Source organism: Tachypleus tridentatus, chromosome 5 (genome assembly GCF_004210375.1).
Source record: "Tachypleus tridentatus isolate NWPU-2018 chromosome 5, ASM421037v1, whole genome shotgun sequence".
NCBI lineage: Eukaryota > Metazoa > Arthropoda > Merostomata > Xiphosura > Limulidae > Tachypleus > Tachypleus tridentatus.
The window spans coordinates 44,232,982-44,249,843 of NC_134829.1; the positions used below are offsets into that span (position 1 = coordinate 44,232,982).

Here is a 16,862-nt window from a genome sequence, read left to right on the forward strand (position 1 = left end):
GCCCTCGTGTAGTTTTTCGCAAATTCAAACAAACCAAATCAATCTTAACAGAAATATATTTTAGTATGCAAACAAGAGTACTATATTTAATAACGGTTATTATAATGACCTATATACAAACATTTTACAAACTCACAAACAATATTCAGTCTTATATCTAGTTTGAAACTAAATATTTTATCAATGGTCCAGGTCCACGTTGAGTGAAGTAATTCCAAGATGATATTGTTAAACTTTTCTTGACTGGAAATCAAGCTAGCTCTTTCCTTACTTGGCCTCACGCGGTTTATAAGCTCACTTGTAACCGAGGAAGATATCTAATAATAAATATCTAATATTCTCGTAGAAATACTAACGTCAGAAATTAATTCACTGAAGTTTGTAATGTTCGAAATCTATAAATGTTCATATATCTGTAGTTTTCCGATTAATAAGCGTTTGTAACAATCGTAGCTTCCGAGGCTCATAGTGTACTGAGTGTAGCGATCAAACTGTATTCTAAAACTGTTTCTTGGCAAAATTATCGAATATTCACTTGACAACAATATTCAAAGATACACTAGTGCTTTCATGAAACATATATTGTTGATTCTTACTCTCGAGAATCTTCTACAAACTTAGAGAACAGGCGGGACTTGTGCAATATATATTTAACAATATACGTTACATGGATTAAATTGAAACAAACGTAGATATTAAAATAAAAGTATAACAGTAAATCTGTTCTTTGATAGATTGTTTTGGCAGAGTATTCATAATGAAACTTTGTAGAATAGACGACGACTTTGTCTCCACAACAGTAAATCTTTTACAGTACCAAAGTAGTAGGCTGGGCATGGCCATGTGTTTAAGACACTCGACTCGTAATCCGAGGGTCGAGAGCTCGAATCCCTGTCACACCACACATGCTCGCCCTTTCAGCCTTGGGGGCGTTATATAGTGACGGTCAATCCCATTATTCGTTGGTAAAGGAGTAGCCCAGGTGTTGGGGGTGGTTGGTAATGACTAGCTGCCTTCCCTCTAGTCTTACACTGCTAAATTAGGGATGGCTAGCGCAGATAGCCCTCGTATAGCTTTGCGCGAAATTCTAAAACAAGCACAAAACTAAACTAACGTTGATGAAAGAAAATAGACAAAAAATTACAAATGATTTCTAAAACTTTAAAATGTTGATGTAAGTTGGGCTACGCATTAAGAGACAATGGTGATACAAAACCACTATTCATGTTTTGCACAGCTAATTCTTTAAGTATTCCAATGGAAAGTGACATTATATGACACTTCTATTCCATAAATGAGGACGTTTAGTGAACATTATTTGTCATAAGTGGACTAAGTCTGGACGTTTTATTACCCATCGTTTAGTGAACATTATTTGTCATAAGTGGACTAAGTCTGGACGTTTTATTACCCATCTCACAACTCTTTATTAATACAGTTTACAACAATAAAAACGGACTTTCAAGAAACATGAACTTGAGGACATACTTAGTTGTTCGTTGTGTGAATAAATCATCACACGTGTTCGCAAACACAAGTAAATATATTATTACAGGTGTATTCACACACAAGTAAATATATTATTACAGGTGTACTCACACACAAGTAAATATATTATTACAGGTGTATTCACACACAAGTAAATATATTATTACAGGTGTACTCACACACAAGTAAATATATTATTACAGGTGTATTCACACACAAGTAAATATATACTGCTTAATGCAGAGCTTGATACTGTGTTTTACCAGTGTGTGACAGCGTTAAATTTATGGACATACAACGCTAAAATCCTGGGTTCGTAAAAGACATCAGATAGTCCAATATAGTTCTGCTCTAAAACAAACAAACGGTACTTCGTGTTCTTGTGCTCTTATACAGTTTATCAACAGAGAACTGTGATATTTTCTAAATATCCTGTGACATATTTTACAGTTCGTTCAGGTTATTCGTCTGCTGTTCAGCTTTCTCATAATCAATATAGTACAATAATGTTCATATCAACATTTGGTGGATGTCATGTCATCCTTGCGAATGTTCCATCAGCTTCGTTATGTCCCAAATGGGTTTCTCATAACGTTGGTTTTATGCTCGGCTTCATTGACATGTTGAAGCTGTTGTTGTTTTTGTTTTGAATTAAGAACAACGCGACACAATGGGCTATTTGTACTTTGCCCACCACGGGTATCGAAACCCGGATTTTAGCGTTGTAAGTTCGCAGACATGCCGCTGAAACATGAAAGCTGAAATACTGTCCAATAAGATATGCCCATAAAGGAATGACGTAGTGGTTCAGAACCAATTTATACCTGTTGGCAGTCACAGTACATTGGATTACAGGCTGAGGTATAGCCCCTGTTTTGTGTTTACCCATTCCTGTACTTTACTGTATCTGTTACACACTGATTCTCATACTGCCCTTAAGGTTTCCTTCGAACAAACTTCCGTTGATTATTACTAAACAGCTCAATCTTACATTTGGTTGTAAAAATTAATATTTCTAGGTTTAATTTCTTTTATTTTTTGTTTGATTGCTTTTTATCACCAAATATTTCCGAGCAGCTGCACACTCACTGATCCTATTTTGGACTAATGTGTTAATAAGTGACGTTAACACCAGTACTTGTAACGTGGTACTTTTCAAGATCTTGACTCGATCGCTGTCTATAATCCAAATGCTTTACACCATTGTTGGATACTTTGATTTTTCTTCTTCAATCAATTTTATTGCCACCAGTACCAGTTTCACAAACTCTTTTCAGATTTTTTCATAGAGCACTGGGTAAAATATGACGTCAGACTGCGATCTATTGATTGGAGTAGGTCTTTGGCTAAAACTCTGACTTCTGTACCTTTGGGCCCGGCATGGCCAGGTGGGTTAAGGCGTTCGACTTGTAATCTGAGGGTCAGGGGTTCGAATCCCCGTCGCAACAAACATGCTCGCCCTTTCAGCCATGGGGGCGTTATAATGTGCTTGTCAATCCCATTATTCATTGGTAAAAGAGTAGCCCAAGAGGTGGCGATGGGTGGTTATGATTAGTTGCCTTCTCTCTAGTCTTACACTGCTAAATTAGGGATGGCTAGCGCAGATAACTCTTGTGTAGGTTTGCGCGAAATTCAAAACAAACAATTCTATACGTTTGTTGTGTATATTTTTCTTCCCAGGAACCCCTGTCTTTACCATAAGTTTCGAAACTAGAAACCGTATCGTTGTTTATAATTTCATTGGCCTTGTGTTGGTTTGACTGCCTGACACAGAATCAGTTTATAACATGTGAACACAACGCTGCATTAGGTTACATTACATTATTACACAAAATGTATTATCCTGTTATTTGCAATTTGCATTATATAACAGTTTTCCTGTTTCCATAATTATTTCCAACAATAATACAAAACGTGATACCATATTGTAGTTGAAGTGCAATATTAATTATAGTTTAAGTTCATCATTAAAAGTAGTTGAATTACATCATTAACTGTAGCTGAATTACATGATAAGCTCTAGTTAAGTGTGTCATTGACTTTGGTTAATGTAGACAAGATAATACGGAACAGAAAAGAAATGCTCAGATTTATGGACGAAGATTAAAACTTATTACGTTTTATTCTAAGCCTTTTCACAACACAATGTCTAAAACTTTCCTTTATACTAGCTTCCTTCCATCTTTTTGTATTTTTTATCTTACAGCTAAGAAACAATTAAATTTATATGGCATACATCTATTTCCACATAAAGCCGCAAAATGCTTATTACTGGTTTTATATCTAGTTTGTTCTCAGACCATCACAAATATTGTAAGTTCATGGAATGTTCCAAGGCACTGAAAGAGTTCGAGATAAAACAATTTTTTGCTTCGACTGTTATTATTATGGAAAACTGGTGACAATGAATAAACTGGTGAACGAATACGAAACAAATTAGTGGCATGTATGACGATTATAACATGGCTTGTAGTTACAGTTTACAGATTTCCAAAGTTATTCTTGAAATATGTGGAAAACATGAGTTGTACATGATTCTACAACTACAAGAAATATTGAAATAAACTGTATCCAAACATGATTATAATTTATTACATAGTGGACTGCTCTTACAGAAAACATACGTGAAACTAGAATCCATACATGATTGTAATTTATTACATAATGGACTACTCTTACAGAAAACATACGTGAAACTAGAAAAATACAGTTCGTGAAGAAAATAAAAATTTATCAAGATACAAAGAGCTTATAAGTCCATACAGCTGCTGCCATCTGCTGTCATTCTTGTCAACCTACAAAAAATAAAAAGTTAAAATATTCATTATTTGATACGTAGTTTTACTATATTTAACTGTATGACGCTGATTGGTTTTTACATTCTACTCATGATGCATTTTGTGTATCTATAAAAATTGATATTCTCACTTTGATAGTTGCTGACCTTTTGAATTTAAATTGTAATTTATTTAATGAGGCCTATAATAAAGTTAGTTCATTTTGTGGATTCCGAAAAGAATTACCAAATATCATTTTTTTTACAATAAAATAGTTTTTCTGTTGTTTTGAATTAAGCACAAAGCTACACATTGGGCTGGCTATACTTTTCCCACCATAGGTATCAAAACCCGGTTTTTAGCGTTCTAAGTTCACAGACATACAGCACTAGGGGACTAGTTTCTCTGTACAGTTATTTGTAAGTGTCACTAAGAATTTTTTAAAATGTTATACACCTTCCTAGGTTTAGTAAATACGTTGAAACTAAATAAATAAGTTATTGTATGCTCCATTTTAGAGGTAAAAGTTTGAAATGATTTTGAATAATAAAACTCATCTACAAAATAATTTAAAATTGTTTTCCTAACTGACGTGTCGTGTACGTAATTATTTCAAATTTAAAGAACACGGTCCTTAAAACAAATCACTCTCACGTTGTCTACAAATTTACACGTATAAGAAATAGTCATGGCTGTGAGAGCTTTACAGAGAATTTAAGAGCACGCGAACATACAGTAGATGACCAGTCGATCTTTCTTCGTCACCGTTGGCGAGACTGTGACATTAGAATTATTCCAAATGATTTTAGCACCTTGTAAAATGCGTTTAATAAAAAAAAATGCTATTCACTAATGAAAACTTGTAGGTGTTAATCAAAATTCATGGAAGCGTTATAAAGATACATGTATATTACACACATTTTTAATAAAACATAAAGTCACGAGTAATTTGTTAGGTGATGCTTAGCAGAAAAAATAAAACATTAAAAATCACGATAACTAAGATTGAACGTAAGAACAAGTACCATACTTATTTATCTAATAAACAACATGTATGAATAATATAAAACTATCGTTCTGATAACTGAAAAATACGTAAAACCCCTAAGTAAACCTTTAAGAGATAGCTGGCTACCTCTATAATAACCTTAATGAGACAGTCTACTTGTTTTGTAGTAGCCTTAATGAGACACTTTTCTTGTTTTATAATAATAACCTTAATGTGACAGTCTACTTGTTTTATAATAATAGCCTTAATGAGACACTTTTCTTGTTTAATAATAATAGCCTTAATGAGACAGTCTACTTGTTTTATAATAATAGCCTTAATGAGACACTTTTCTTGTTTTATAATAATAGCCTTAATGAGACACTTTTCTTGTTTTATAATAATAGCCTTAATGAGACAGTCTACTTGTTTTGTAGTAGCCTTAATGAGACAGTCTACTTGTTTTATAATAATCTAAAGAACTATTTGCCTGTTACATAATTTTATGTTACTTTGCTCACTTTTTGTACAAAGTTATAAGAATAAGAATTACATGTGATAATAATTATTTTTCTTATCATGATTGCGTTAACCATGTTATCACTTACCACCATTTCGTCCGCCTCTCCTTCCTCCGCCTCTCCTTCCTTCGCCTCTTCTTCCTTCGCCTCTTCTTCCACCGTTTCTTCCTCCTGCTCTACGTCTTCCGCCAAAACCACACTATTCATACAAATCACAAAAAATAATTATATAGCCATTTACCAAGAATTATATAGTCAATGTGTCATACAATCAACAGTTACCATAGAATTATATAGTCAATGTGTTATACAATCAACAGTTACCATAGAATTATCTTGTCGATGTATCATACAATCAACAGTTACCAAAGAATTATCTAGTCAGTGTCACTAATATTCCAGACGTATGAAATTAACAAAGAGATGCAAAACATTTTTCCCTAATTGTTCTTAAGTTCTGTGCATATATATTTGTTATTCTTGATGCTTTGTTTCGTTTGTTCGATTTAGCGCAAGGCTACATAATAAGTTTCGCTGCGCTCTGTTCGCCACAGTAAATCAAACCCTGGATTTTTAGCGTTGTGACTGACTCAGCATGGGACAGGTTTAAAATTTTAGACAAGCGGGAAGAAAGCTAATTTACACCTTCGACAACCAACTCTTGAGATACTATAGTCGAATAGTATGAGGTGACTTTCACTCTTATAACGCCCTCACGTTTTCAAAATGAGGAATAGGATAATTTTTTCTTTTAGGGTATAGGGACACTCATATGATAATCCCGCATGCTTAATTCTAAGATTAAACAGGCTCTGCTGTTTATAAACAGCCAATGTAAGCAAAAGTTATAAAAAGATTTGAGTAGATGTATTGTATGGAGAGACTTAATTAGTTAACGAAACTTCTTGTTACATCTGTTGACATAAAACATGTGTTAGAATCGTTTTTTGAATAAAGAAAACGGTATTTTAATTACAGAAATAAGAAGAAAACTAACCTGACGTCTGAGATGTCTTCCAATACAATTAACATATGGACGAAGTGAATCCTGAAAACATAAACAAACAAGTTACATATTAATTACAAAGTAGTCTGTTGTTTGGTTTTAAAACAAATGTATATGATTTTGACGAATTATGTTACGAAACAAACATTATTTCGAACTTGTATTTTTTTAATAAATTTTTTAATTCTATGTTTCAGAACTTCCAAAATTAAATTATATAAAGCTCTACAAACTGGCATATTTTTTGCAATAATTTTTGTAATTTGTTTGTTAAACAGCTTCTTGTTAATTAGGTCCCGATTGTTAATTATTAAACCTAAAACTACAATAATTAAGTTACAAATATTAGGTCTTGGTTATTTTTTTTACCAGAACCTAATATAAAAATAGCTAAACCTTTTCTACCAAATATCATTGTAAGTTACGAGAAACGTCTTATACGTACGCAAACCCAAAGGACAGATATCTAAGTTCTCTTGGTTTTATGTTATTTGTTAACAAGCAATAGTTTTAACATTTATTTTCTGGAAGTTTGGTTATGTAGGACTGATCGGTTTCAGAACATATTTTATTATTTGTTTCCAGTCTTTATTGAATATTGGTTTATTTTAACATTTTTTTATTATTGTTTATTATTTTATTCCATACTTTATTGAATATTGTTTATTACTTTATTCCATGCTTTATTGAATATTGTTTATTATTTTATTCCATACTTTATTGAATATTGTTTATTATTTTATTCCACATTTTATTGAATACAGTTATTATTTTCTTCTATGCTTTACTCATTATTACTTGTTATATTCTGCAATGCTTGTTTAAAGCTTCATTATTAACATGTTAAATTCAATGTTTTTTAACAGTTGCTTACCTGTGAGTTTGAATTACACATTATTCCAAAGTCGTCTATAATGGATCCGATGCTTGTGTCATTTCCACTCATCTGCGTCAAATAAATAACTTATAAAATATTTTACCTTTTGAAACATGGAATTTTACTGTGGTAACAAGTAAACCCTTGGTAACCTATCCACGCTATTGATAACATCATATTAAATCAATATTAACACAGCCACGTTACTGATATCGTAGTGTTACGTCAGTGTTAACCTATTTACGTTATAGTTATGAAGTAAATGCTAAGCTACACACGTTATCAATATCGTGATATTATAACAGTGTTAATATACCTGTATTATCAATATCGTGGTATTATAACAGTGGTAATATACCTGTATTATCAATATCGTGGTATTATAACAGTGTTAATATACCTGTATTATCAATATCGTGATATTATAACAGTGTTAATATACCTGTATTATCAATATCGTGATATTATAACAGTGTTAATATACCTGTATTATCAATATAGTGATATTATAACAGTGTTAATATACTCAATATACCTGTATTATCAATATCGTGGTATTATAACAGTGTTAATATACCTGTATTATCAATATCGTGGTATTATAACAGTGTTAATATACCTGTATTATCAATATCGTGATATTATAACAGTGTTAATATACCTATATTATCAATATCGTGGTATTTTAACAGTGTTAATATACCTGTATTATCAATATCGTGATATTATAACAGTGTTAATATACCTGTATTATCAATATCGTGGTGTTATAACAGTGTTATTGTACCTATATTATCAATATCGTGGTGTTATAACAGTGTTAAAGTACCCCAGTGATTATTACTACTTACTAATTCAACTGAAATAACGGAGAAAAAAGTAAGTTACAAACATTTTATTCAGAACGAACGTAACGTGTTTTAAATTCTCATTGTTAACTGTCGTAGTTAGGGCTTAATTTGCTTTGATTTCATTAAATGGTTTGTTTGCACTTCTCCTAGTGTTACTACCTCAACTTAACTCTCAGTTAAATACAAAAGTTGATAAAAGTCTGTCTAGTTTATGATGCTAAATATTCACGAAAAGTTCCCAGTTTCACAGAGGTATCATATATTCCAGTAATAAATATTATAATCTTACCATTACCACGTCTTCTAACGCCAGATACAAACACTGAAAAAAAAAATATCGAGTTAGCCATCAGCCACCCATCTTCTCGTTGGCATGAAAACAGATAGCACTTTTATTTAAATATCACATGTCTTGGTACTAGATTATACTGTAAACGTAATCCTACATTTCTTGGTACTGAATTACACTTTATCTCACAGTTCTTGGTACTGAATTTGTTTGTTTGTTTGTTTTTTTAATTTCGCGCAAAGCTACTCGAGGGTTATCTGCGCTAGCCGTCCTTAATTTAGCAGTGTAAGACTAGAAGGAAGGCAGCTAGTCATCACCACCCACCGTCAACTCTTAAGCTACTCTATAATGGGATTAACCATCACATTATAACGCTCGCAGGGTGGGAGGGCGAGCATGTTTGGTGTGACCGGGATTCGAACCCACGACCCTCAGATTACGAGTCGAACGCCTTAACACGTTTGGCCATGCCGGGCCTGGTACTGGATGCCACATGTGACTGTATTAATTACACTTTATCTTAACAAGATCTGTTCATATTGGAACACACTTCTTCGAACTTAATTAATCATTTAATCTTGCATATGTTTTACTACGTTTACACATGATAGTTTGTCAGTTTTTGTTTATTACTATTTGGTTTTATCAGTTCTGTAGCTGTATTTGTTTTATCTATGGTTGTAATAGTTTCGTTTTGTTTGTATCCTGAGTCCATCATGACTACTGCGACGTATGTTTTGGAGGTAATTTGTTTTGAAGTTTGTGTTGATGGTGGAGGTTTATTTTGTGTATCTTTTGGTAGTGCTTGTGTGTTGTTTCTGTTATTGAAGATTTGTTGTTTTATGTGATAATATTTTTAACAGCCTTTGTAATTGGCTGTACGTGCTTCCTTGCAGTTACAACATTTCTGTGTAATATTAATGTTTTCATTTTCACACTGTGATACCAGATACGCCGCGCCACCCCCCAACCCCACACATTGTAATTGTGATTTAGATGTAACGAACAGAACCATGTTACTGAATGACGTGACTTAATATCCTTAAAGGAATCGAAGCAGTTCTTTCGTTTTACGGTTTATAGAAGTTTGTTTGTTATTCAATTATTGTCTCTTTGTCTCAACGATAGTATAGAAATACAAAGATTACGGTGTAATGAAACATTTGTGTCTCTTTTGACATGGGATTGCTAAGGACTCACTAGACGTTTGCCTGTTTTATATAAGGAACAATCAGAGAGTCACTAAACTTGTGTATACATAAGAAATAACCATAGAGTCTTTTGTTCATGTGAATGAAAGCCTTCGATAATTTGAGGACTTATTGGATACATAACTATTATTAACGTGTAGGCTTGAAGAACCTTATTAACAATAAATAAATAAAATGGACAATTAATATAATCATTGAATAGTCCAGAGTAGAAACTGTGTTGGTTCGTAATATACTTTGATTTTTACATTAGTCGTAAGCCTATTAAATGAGACTACAGCAACTATGATACACCTGCATCAAAATGTTTTTATTAAGTTATGTTTCATTTAAATATAATTCGATTTTTAAAAATATTCTGAATACATATACTCACTAGTTAAATATCTATATTTCATAAGGAATAAATAACAGGTTATTTTCTAATACTTTTCTACCAGTACTGTTTTATTCGTGCACTAGTCCGTGCTCAGTGTGAAAGGTCAAATTTTTAGCAGATCTGTACCAGAAATTATTATTATAGACTGATAAAACGAAATGAAATAAACATCTTACCGTCTTAATCTCGCGTATCCAAACGTTAGTTTCGTTGGCAATACAATCTTCAAAATTGGTTTTCATCTATAAAATAAAGGACATTGTTAGTTAAATGGAATGCAAAATAAGTCTGTCAAGAACTTAGCGCTACAAAATGAGATTCAACACGAACATGGCTCGGAAGAAGTTAATATTCAAAGGCAGTGAAAAATAACTCGTCTCTGTTTATCTATAAAACTAAAAGCTGTTTATTGTCAGCTTCTTTCAAAATTAAACCAGGGTCTCAGCTTGAGACTAAGCAAGCTCTCTTTTAAATGGACTAGTTCACAAGTTGAGACCTGAGATTAGTGTCAAAGAAGGTGATAAAAATGCTTTTAATTCTGTCTTTTCTTTGAGTTTAAATGCAATTCAATGATGGCTGTGACTCTTATACCTTGTATACGCAAGTTTTTGAAACTTTCTCTACGGTATAAACATAATAAAGAAAGTTTTATTATAAATGTACAATGTTTTGATAAGATTATTGGTACCTGGTGATGACATAATCTTGTCACTAAATGATAATTACGGAGTTTATTAAACGAAAACTCAGTCTGAAACTTTGGATAAGTTGATGACGTAATACCGTTAGTAAATGCTCATTAAATAGTAATTTCCGAGTTTATTAATAAACAAACGTTCAGTATGAAACGTTGGATAATATTATCGGTACCTGATGATGACGTAATCTTGCCGAAGTGTTGTACATTTACGATAAAGTGTCATTCATTACTCATTCAAGTCGTCTCCAGGTCAATCTTTTAAATTTGTCAACATTTTAACACAAACTAATTGAACTTGTTTGATGATAGTGGAAGTTACAAAGTTTTAAGGTTACACTGCCATTCGACTGGGGAGTGTTTTAATATTTAAACGTGATGGTAACAAAACGATCGTATAAGTTTCGTAGTCGTGATATGTTACCTCATCAGGAAGGTTTTCCACAAGACAAGTGGTGTTTACTTCTCTAGGTCGGAATCTTCCTCGCCTTCCGTCTGTAAAACATGAATACGTTACAAGAAAAACAATCTTCCCGCACCTTACGTGATAATTCTAAGTTTGATTTACAGGGGACTATCATTAGATGACCTTTAATAGGACCTTTCTTGTTCATCTAATATGGTCTAAACCACAATACAAAGAGAATTTATCTAAACAGTATATTCTACTCACTAAATTCATCAAACAATGTTTACAGAATCTCAACAATGTTTACAGAATTTCAACAATGTTTACAGAATCTCAACAATGTTTAGAGAATCTCAACAATGTTTACACAATCTCAACAATGTTTAGAGAACCTTATTTATTTTTAAGGGTGAGATGACGTCCACTCGTGAATTTAAAATTTGTTTCAGATAGTATTAAAAACACTGAATTTATCTTCTTTTGTTCAGGTATCGATGTGACATATAACGTTGTTTAACGTACGTATCATCATTTTGGTTTGTTTCCTTTGTTTTGAATTTCGCGCAAAGCTACACGAGGGTTCTCTGCGCTAGCCGTCCCTAATTTAGCAGTGTAAGACTAGAGGGAAGGTAGCTAGTTATCACCACCCACCGCCAGCTCTTGGGCTACTCTTTTACCAACTAATAGTGGGATTGATGGTCACATTATAACATCCCCACGGCTGAAAGGACGAGCATGTTTGGTGCGATGGGGATTCGAACTCGTCGAACGCCTTAACCCACCCGGCCATGCCGGGCCCTCTCCAGAACATATCTTTTATTGATCAACATTTCGCCTTGAAACGTCTTGAGGAGCACTATACAACCGAAACGTTATCCGTATCGTAAAAACAAAACTTTAGGTGAAACGAAATAGTCAGCAAGACATATTCCGCATATGTTCATCAGATCTGATGTCTGATCCTTAATTCCTCACATAGTTTGTTTATTTTAGTATCTTTCAACTTTACCTATTGTCTATTTGTTTTCGAATTTTCATACAGAGCTGCTGAACAACCATATAGACGGACCCTATTTAGAAGCGATTGACCAAAAAATTAAGAGCTAACCAAGAGGGTCTACTGATAGATTAGGAGGAAAAGCAAACAACCAATAGGATCCACATTTAGGTTCACAGTCCAACCACACTAACACTACTCATCAACTAAACTTTTCATGTCCCCAGTGGCTCAGCGGTATGTCTGCAGACTTACAACGCTAAACACCGGGTTTCGATACCCGTGGTGGGCAGAGCACAGATAGCCCATTGTGTAGCTTTGTGCTCAATTCAAAACAACAAACAACTAAATCTTTCACGCTAGAAGTGTGAATTAATAAATATTCATACAAGAAGCCATTCTGGTATGGGCAAAATCCGAAACCTCCAGTTAGTGTGAAGTCTTGTAACGCTAAATATCAGGTTTGGTTAGATGTGGTGGGCGCAGCGCAGATAGCCAGCCCATTGTACAGACTTGTGCTTAGCTACAAAACAAACAAGACGAGAAAAACATAGAACGCAAGCGTGTTGGAGATTTTCATTCATGACAAGAATATATAGGGAAATATTTTCGATTCTAAAGCGAAAGTGATAAACAGTCCTCCAGAGGGCTGTTATTTTTATTCGTATTAGCATGTTGAATTGAAAAGTTTTAAATTAAGACGTGTGACAAGTGTAGAATCTCAAAGTAAGATTTTATCAACTTAAAAGTAATTCTGATTTAAAGAAAAAAACTCTATGAAGATGTAAAGCTATAAGACACTCTATGAAGATGTAAAGCTATAAGACACTCTATGAAGATGTAAAGCTATACAAAACTCTATGAAGATGTAAAGCTATAAGACACTTTATGAAGATGTAAAGCTATACAAAACTCTATGAAGATGTAAAGCTATAAGACACTCTATGAAGATGTAAAGCTATAAGACACTCTATGAAGATGTAAAGCTATACAAAACTCTATGAAGATGTAAAGCTATAAGACACTCTATGAAGATGTAAAGCTATAAGACACTCTATGAAGATGTAAAGCTATAAGACACTCTATGAAGATGTAAAGCTATAAGACACTCTATGAAGATGTAAAGCTATACAAGACTCTATGAAGATGTAAAGCTATAAGACACTCTATGAAGATGTAAAGCTATACAAAACTCTATGAAGATGTAAAGCTATACAAAACTCTATGAAGATGTAAAGCTATAAGACACTCTATGAAGATGTAAAGCTATAAGACACTCTATGAAGATGTAAAGCTATACAAAACTCTAGGAAGATGTAAAGCTATAAGACACTCTATGAAGATGTAAAGCTATAAGACACTCTATGAAGATGTAAAGCTATAAGACACTCTATGAAGATGTAAAGCTATAAGACACTCTATGAAGATGTAAAGCTATACAAGACTATGAAGATGTAAAGCTATAAGACACTCTATGAAGATGTAAAGCTATACAAGACTCTATGAAGATGTAAAGCTATACAAAACTCTATGAAGATGTAAAGCTATACAAAACTCTATGAAGATGTAAAGCTATAAGACACTTTATGAAGATGTAAAGCTATAAGACACTTTATGAAGATGTAAAGCTATACAAAACTCTATGAAGATGTAAAGCTATAAGACACTTTATGAAGATGTAAAGCTATACAAAACTCTATGAAGATGTAAAGCTATAAGACACTCTATGAAGATGTAAAGCTATAAGACACTTTATGAAGATGTAAAGCTATAAGACACTCTATGAAGATGTAAAGCTATACAAAACTCTAGGAAGATGTAAAGCTATAAGACACTCTATGAAGATGTAAAGCTATAAGACACTCTATGAAGATGTAAAGCTATAAGACACTCTATGAAGATGTAAAGCTATAAGACACTCTATGAAGATGTAAAGCTATACAAAACTCTATGAAGATGTAAAGCTATAAGACACTTTATGAAGATGTAAAGCTATAAGACACTTTATGAAGATGTAAAGCTATACAAAACTCTATGAAGATGTAAAGCTATAAGACACTTTATGAAGATGTAAAGCTATACAAAACTCTATGAAGATGTAAAGCTATACAAAACTCTATGAAGATGTAAAGCTATAAGACACTCTATGAAGATGTAAAGCTATAAGACACTCTATGAAGATGTAAAGCTATACAAAACTCTAGGAAGATGTAAAGCTATAAGACACTCTATGAAGATGTAAAGCTATAAGACACTCTATGAAGATGTAAAGCTATAAGACACTCTATGAAGATGTAAAGCTATAAGACACTCTATGAAGATGTAAAGCTATACAAGACTATGAAGATGTAAAGCTATAAGACACTCTATGAAGATGTAAAGCTATACAAGACTCTATGAAGATGTAAAGCTATACAAAACTCTATGAAGATGTAAAGCTATACAAAACTCTATGAAGATGTAAAGCTATAAGACACTTTATGAAGATGTAAAGCTATAAGACACTTTATGAAGATGTAAAGCTATACAAAACTCTATGAAGATGTAAAGCTATAAGACACTTTATGAAGATGTAAAGCTATACAAAACTCTATGAAGATGTAAAGCTATAAGACACTCTATGAAGATGTAAAGCTATAAGACACTCTATGAAGATGTAAAGCTATACAAAACTCTATGAAGATGTAAAGCTATAAGACACTCTATGAAGATGTAAAGCTATAAGACACTCTATGAAGATGTAAAGCTATAAGACACTCTATGAAGATGTAAAGCTATACAAAACTCTAGGAAGATGTAAAGCTATAAGACACTCTATGAAGATGTAAAGCTATAAGACACTCGTCACATTATACTTACCAGACTGCATACAAAATCCTCCAAGCAGGAAGACAGCTACGACAACTGCTAGCACGAGACGTGACATTTCGAAGAATCTGCGTTCGAGGTCCGTCTAGCGATGCACGTTTTCTTTATGGGACGCAACGGTTTCACGGATTTATATAGGCTGCGAATCGTCTTTTTTTTTTTATGCTGTTAGGATGTATCTGAATAAATTACAATAAAAATGAGTCAGGATTCTGGATGTGCTAACTGAACCGTAAAAAAGTGTCAGAATTGTGTTTGAAGAGCTGTATCTCGTCCGTTAGAATGGGAGTGACGAATGTTGATTTACTAAGTTTGATATGTTTGTAATACAGAAGATCACACGCAACTGTTTTATTTTAATACAACTGTTCAAAGTTTTGAATGTATCCACGGTATACAATGAATTGTGCTTAATCGCAAGTAACAAAATAACAATAATTACCACGGTCTTCGTATTTGTATAGCTGAATCTGATAGTGTGAATTAAATGATCATAGCTCGTGTTGCTGTTAAACCAGAAATTGCGTCAAGTAGGATACAACCGGAAGTTAAGAACAATGATTATCACCACCCACCGCCAACTATTGGACTACTCTTTATCAAACAATAGTGGGATTGACTGTCATACTATAATGCTCCCATGGCTGAAAGGGTGAGCATGTTTGGGGTGATGGGTATTCGAACCCGCGACCCTCAGATTACGAATCGAGCGCCCTAACCACCTGGCCCTGCCGAGCCTCAGGCGTATTTTAAAGTAGAAATCGTAATATGTCCACATTTCTCTGTAAGAAAAACAAAACAAAATTATGCTTTACTGGTTACAGTATTAATAATCATTCATTTCTGTACGACTGTGTTTATAAAATAAAAATTTTATTGTTTAGAATTAAGCACACCATAGGCTATCTGTGTTCTTCCCACGACAGGTATCGAAATCCGGTTTTTACCGATCGGAGTCCGCAGATATACCGCTGAGCCACTGGGGTACTATGAAAACCTCAACAGCGAGTTAGTTTAAATATGATGAATTTTATAATTATAAGTTAATATTAAAAAATGAGTTACTTTTGGTAGAATGGCATGTATAACTTAAGACAAATAAAGAGCTAGTTTTTGTAAAATAATATCTATAATGTAAATAGAAGGAAGAAGAGTGAAACAGGATTTTCAATAAGTTAACATGAAAAAGAAGTGAATTATAAGATGATGCTTATGTGTAATACGAGTCCAGTGCCTTAACCACCTGGCCGTTGTCAGTTATCACTAATACTGTAAATATATTGGTTTAAGACTTTGTAATAACAATGGAATCACAATTATTCCTCTAGTGGGAACTTCTAACACTACACATTTTATGGAGCATTGTTCTATTTATCACTATATCATTCAGTCACATGAAGAGTTCGCTTCCAAAAACAACAATCAATTTACTTACACTGTCTAAAAATAATATATAACCTTTTATTTCATTCTTTCTTATTCTTACATTGCTAGTGACAGTTTC

General features: G+C 33.1%; 1 protein-coding gene across 1 annotated transcript; it reads right to left on the reverse strand.

The window, feature by feature from the left end:
• Window positions 1–4,063: 4,063 nt before the first annotated feature.
• On the reverse strand, window positions 4,064–15,504 carry LOC143251039 (uncharacterized). Its single transcript, XM_076502335.1, has 8 exons — window positions 15,350–15,504; window positions 11,509–11,579; window positions 10,564–10,629; window positions 8,798–8,830; window positions 7,655–7,726; window positions 6,772–6,822; window positions 5,862–5,973; window positions 4,064–4,283 (listed from the first exon to the last, which is right to left on the reverse strand). Exons 1-8 carry the CDS (start codon window positions 15,414–15,416, stop codon window positions 4,279–4,281), a joined length of 477 nt encoding a protein of 158 aa, XP_076358450.1. The 5' UTR covers window positions 15,417–15,504; the 3' UTR covers window positions 4,064–4,278.
• Window positions 15,505–16,862: the final 1,358 nt, after the last annotated feature.

Excerpts from the sequence above, each read along its gene's own strand:
- LOC143251039 (XM_076502335.1), bottom strand. The coding sequence starts at position 15,416 with ATGTCACGTCTCGTGCTAGCAGTTGTCGTAGCTGTCTTCCTGCTTGGA. Across the intron at positions 8,831-10,563 it reads GGATACGCGAGATTAAGACG|TGTTTGTATCTGGCGTTAGA; the intron begins GTAAGATGTTTA and ends TTTTTTTTTCAG. Across the intron at positions 7,727-8,797 it reads CGTTAGAAGACGTGGTAATG|ATGAGTGGAAATGACACAAG; the intron begins GTAAGATTATAA and ends TATTTGACGCAG.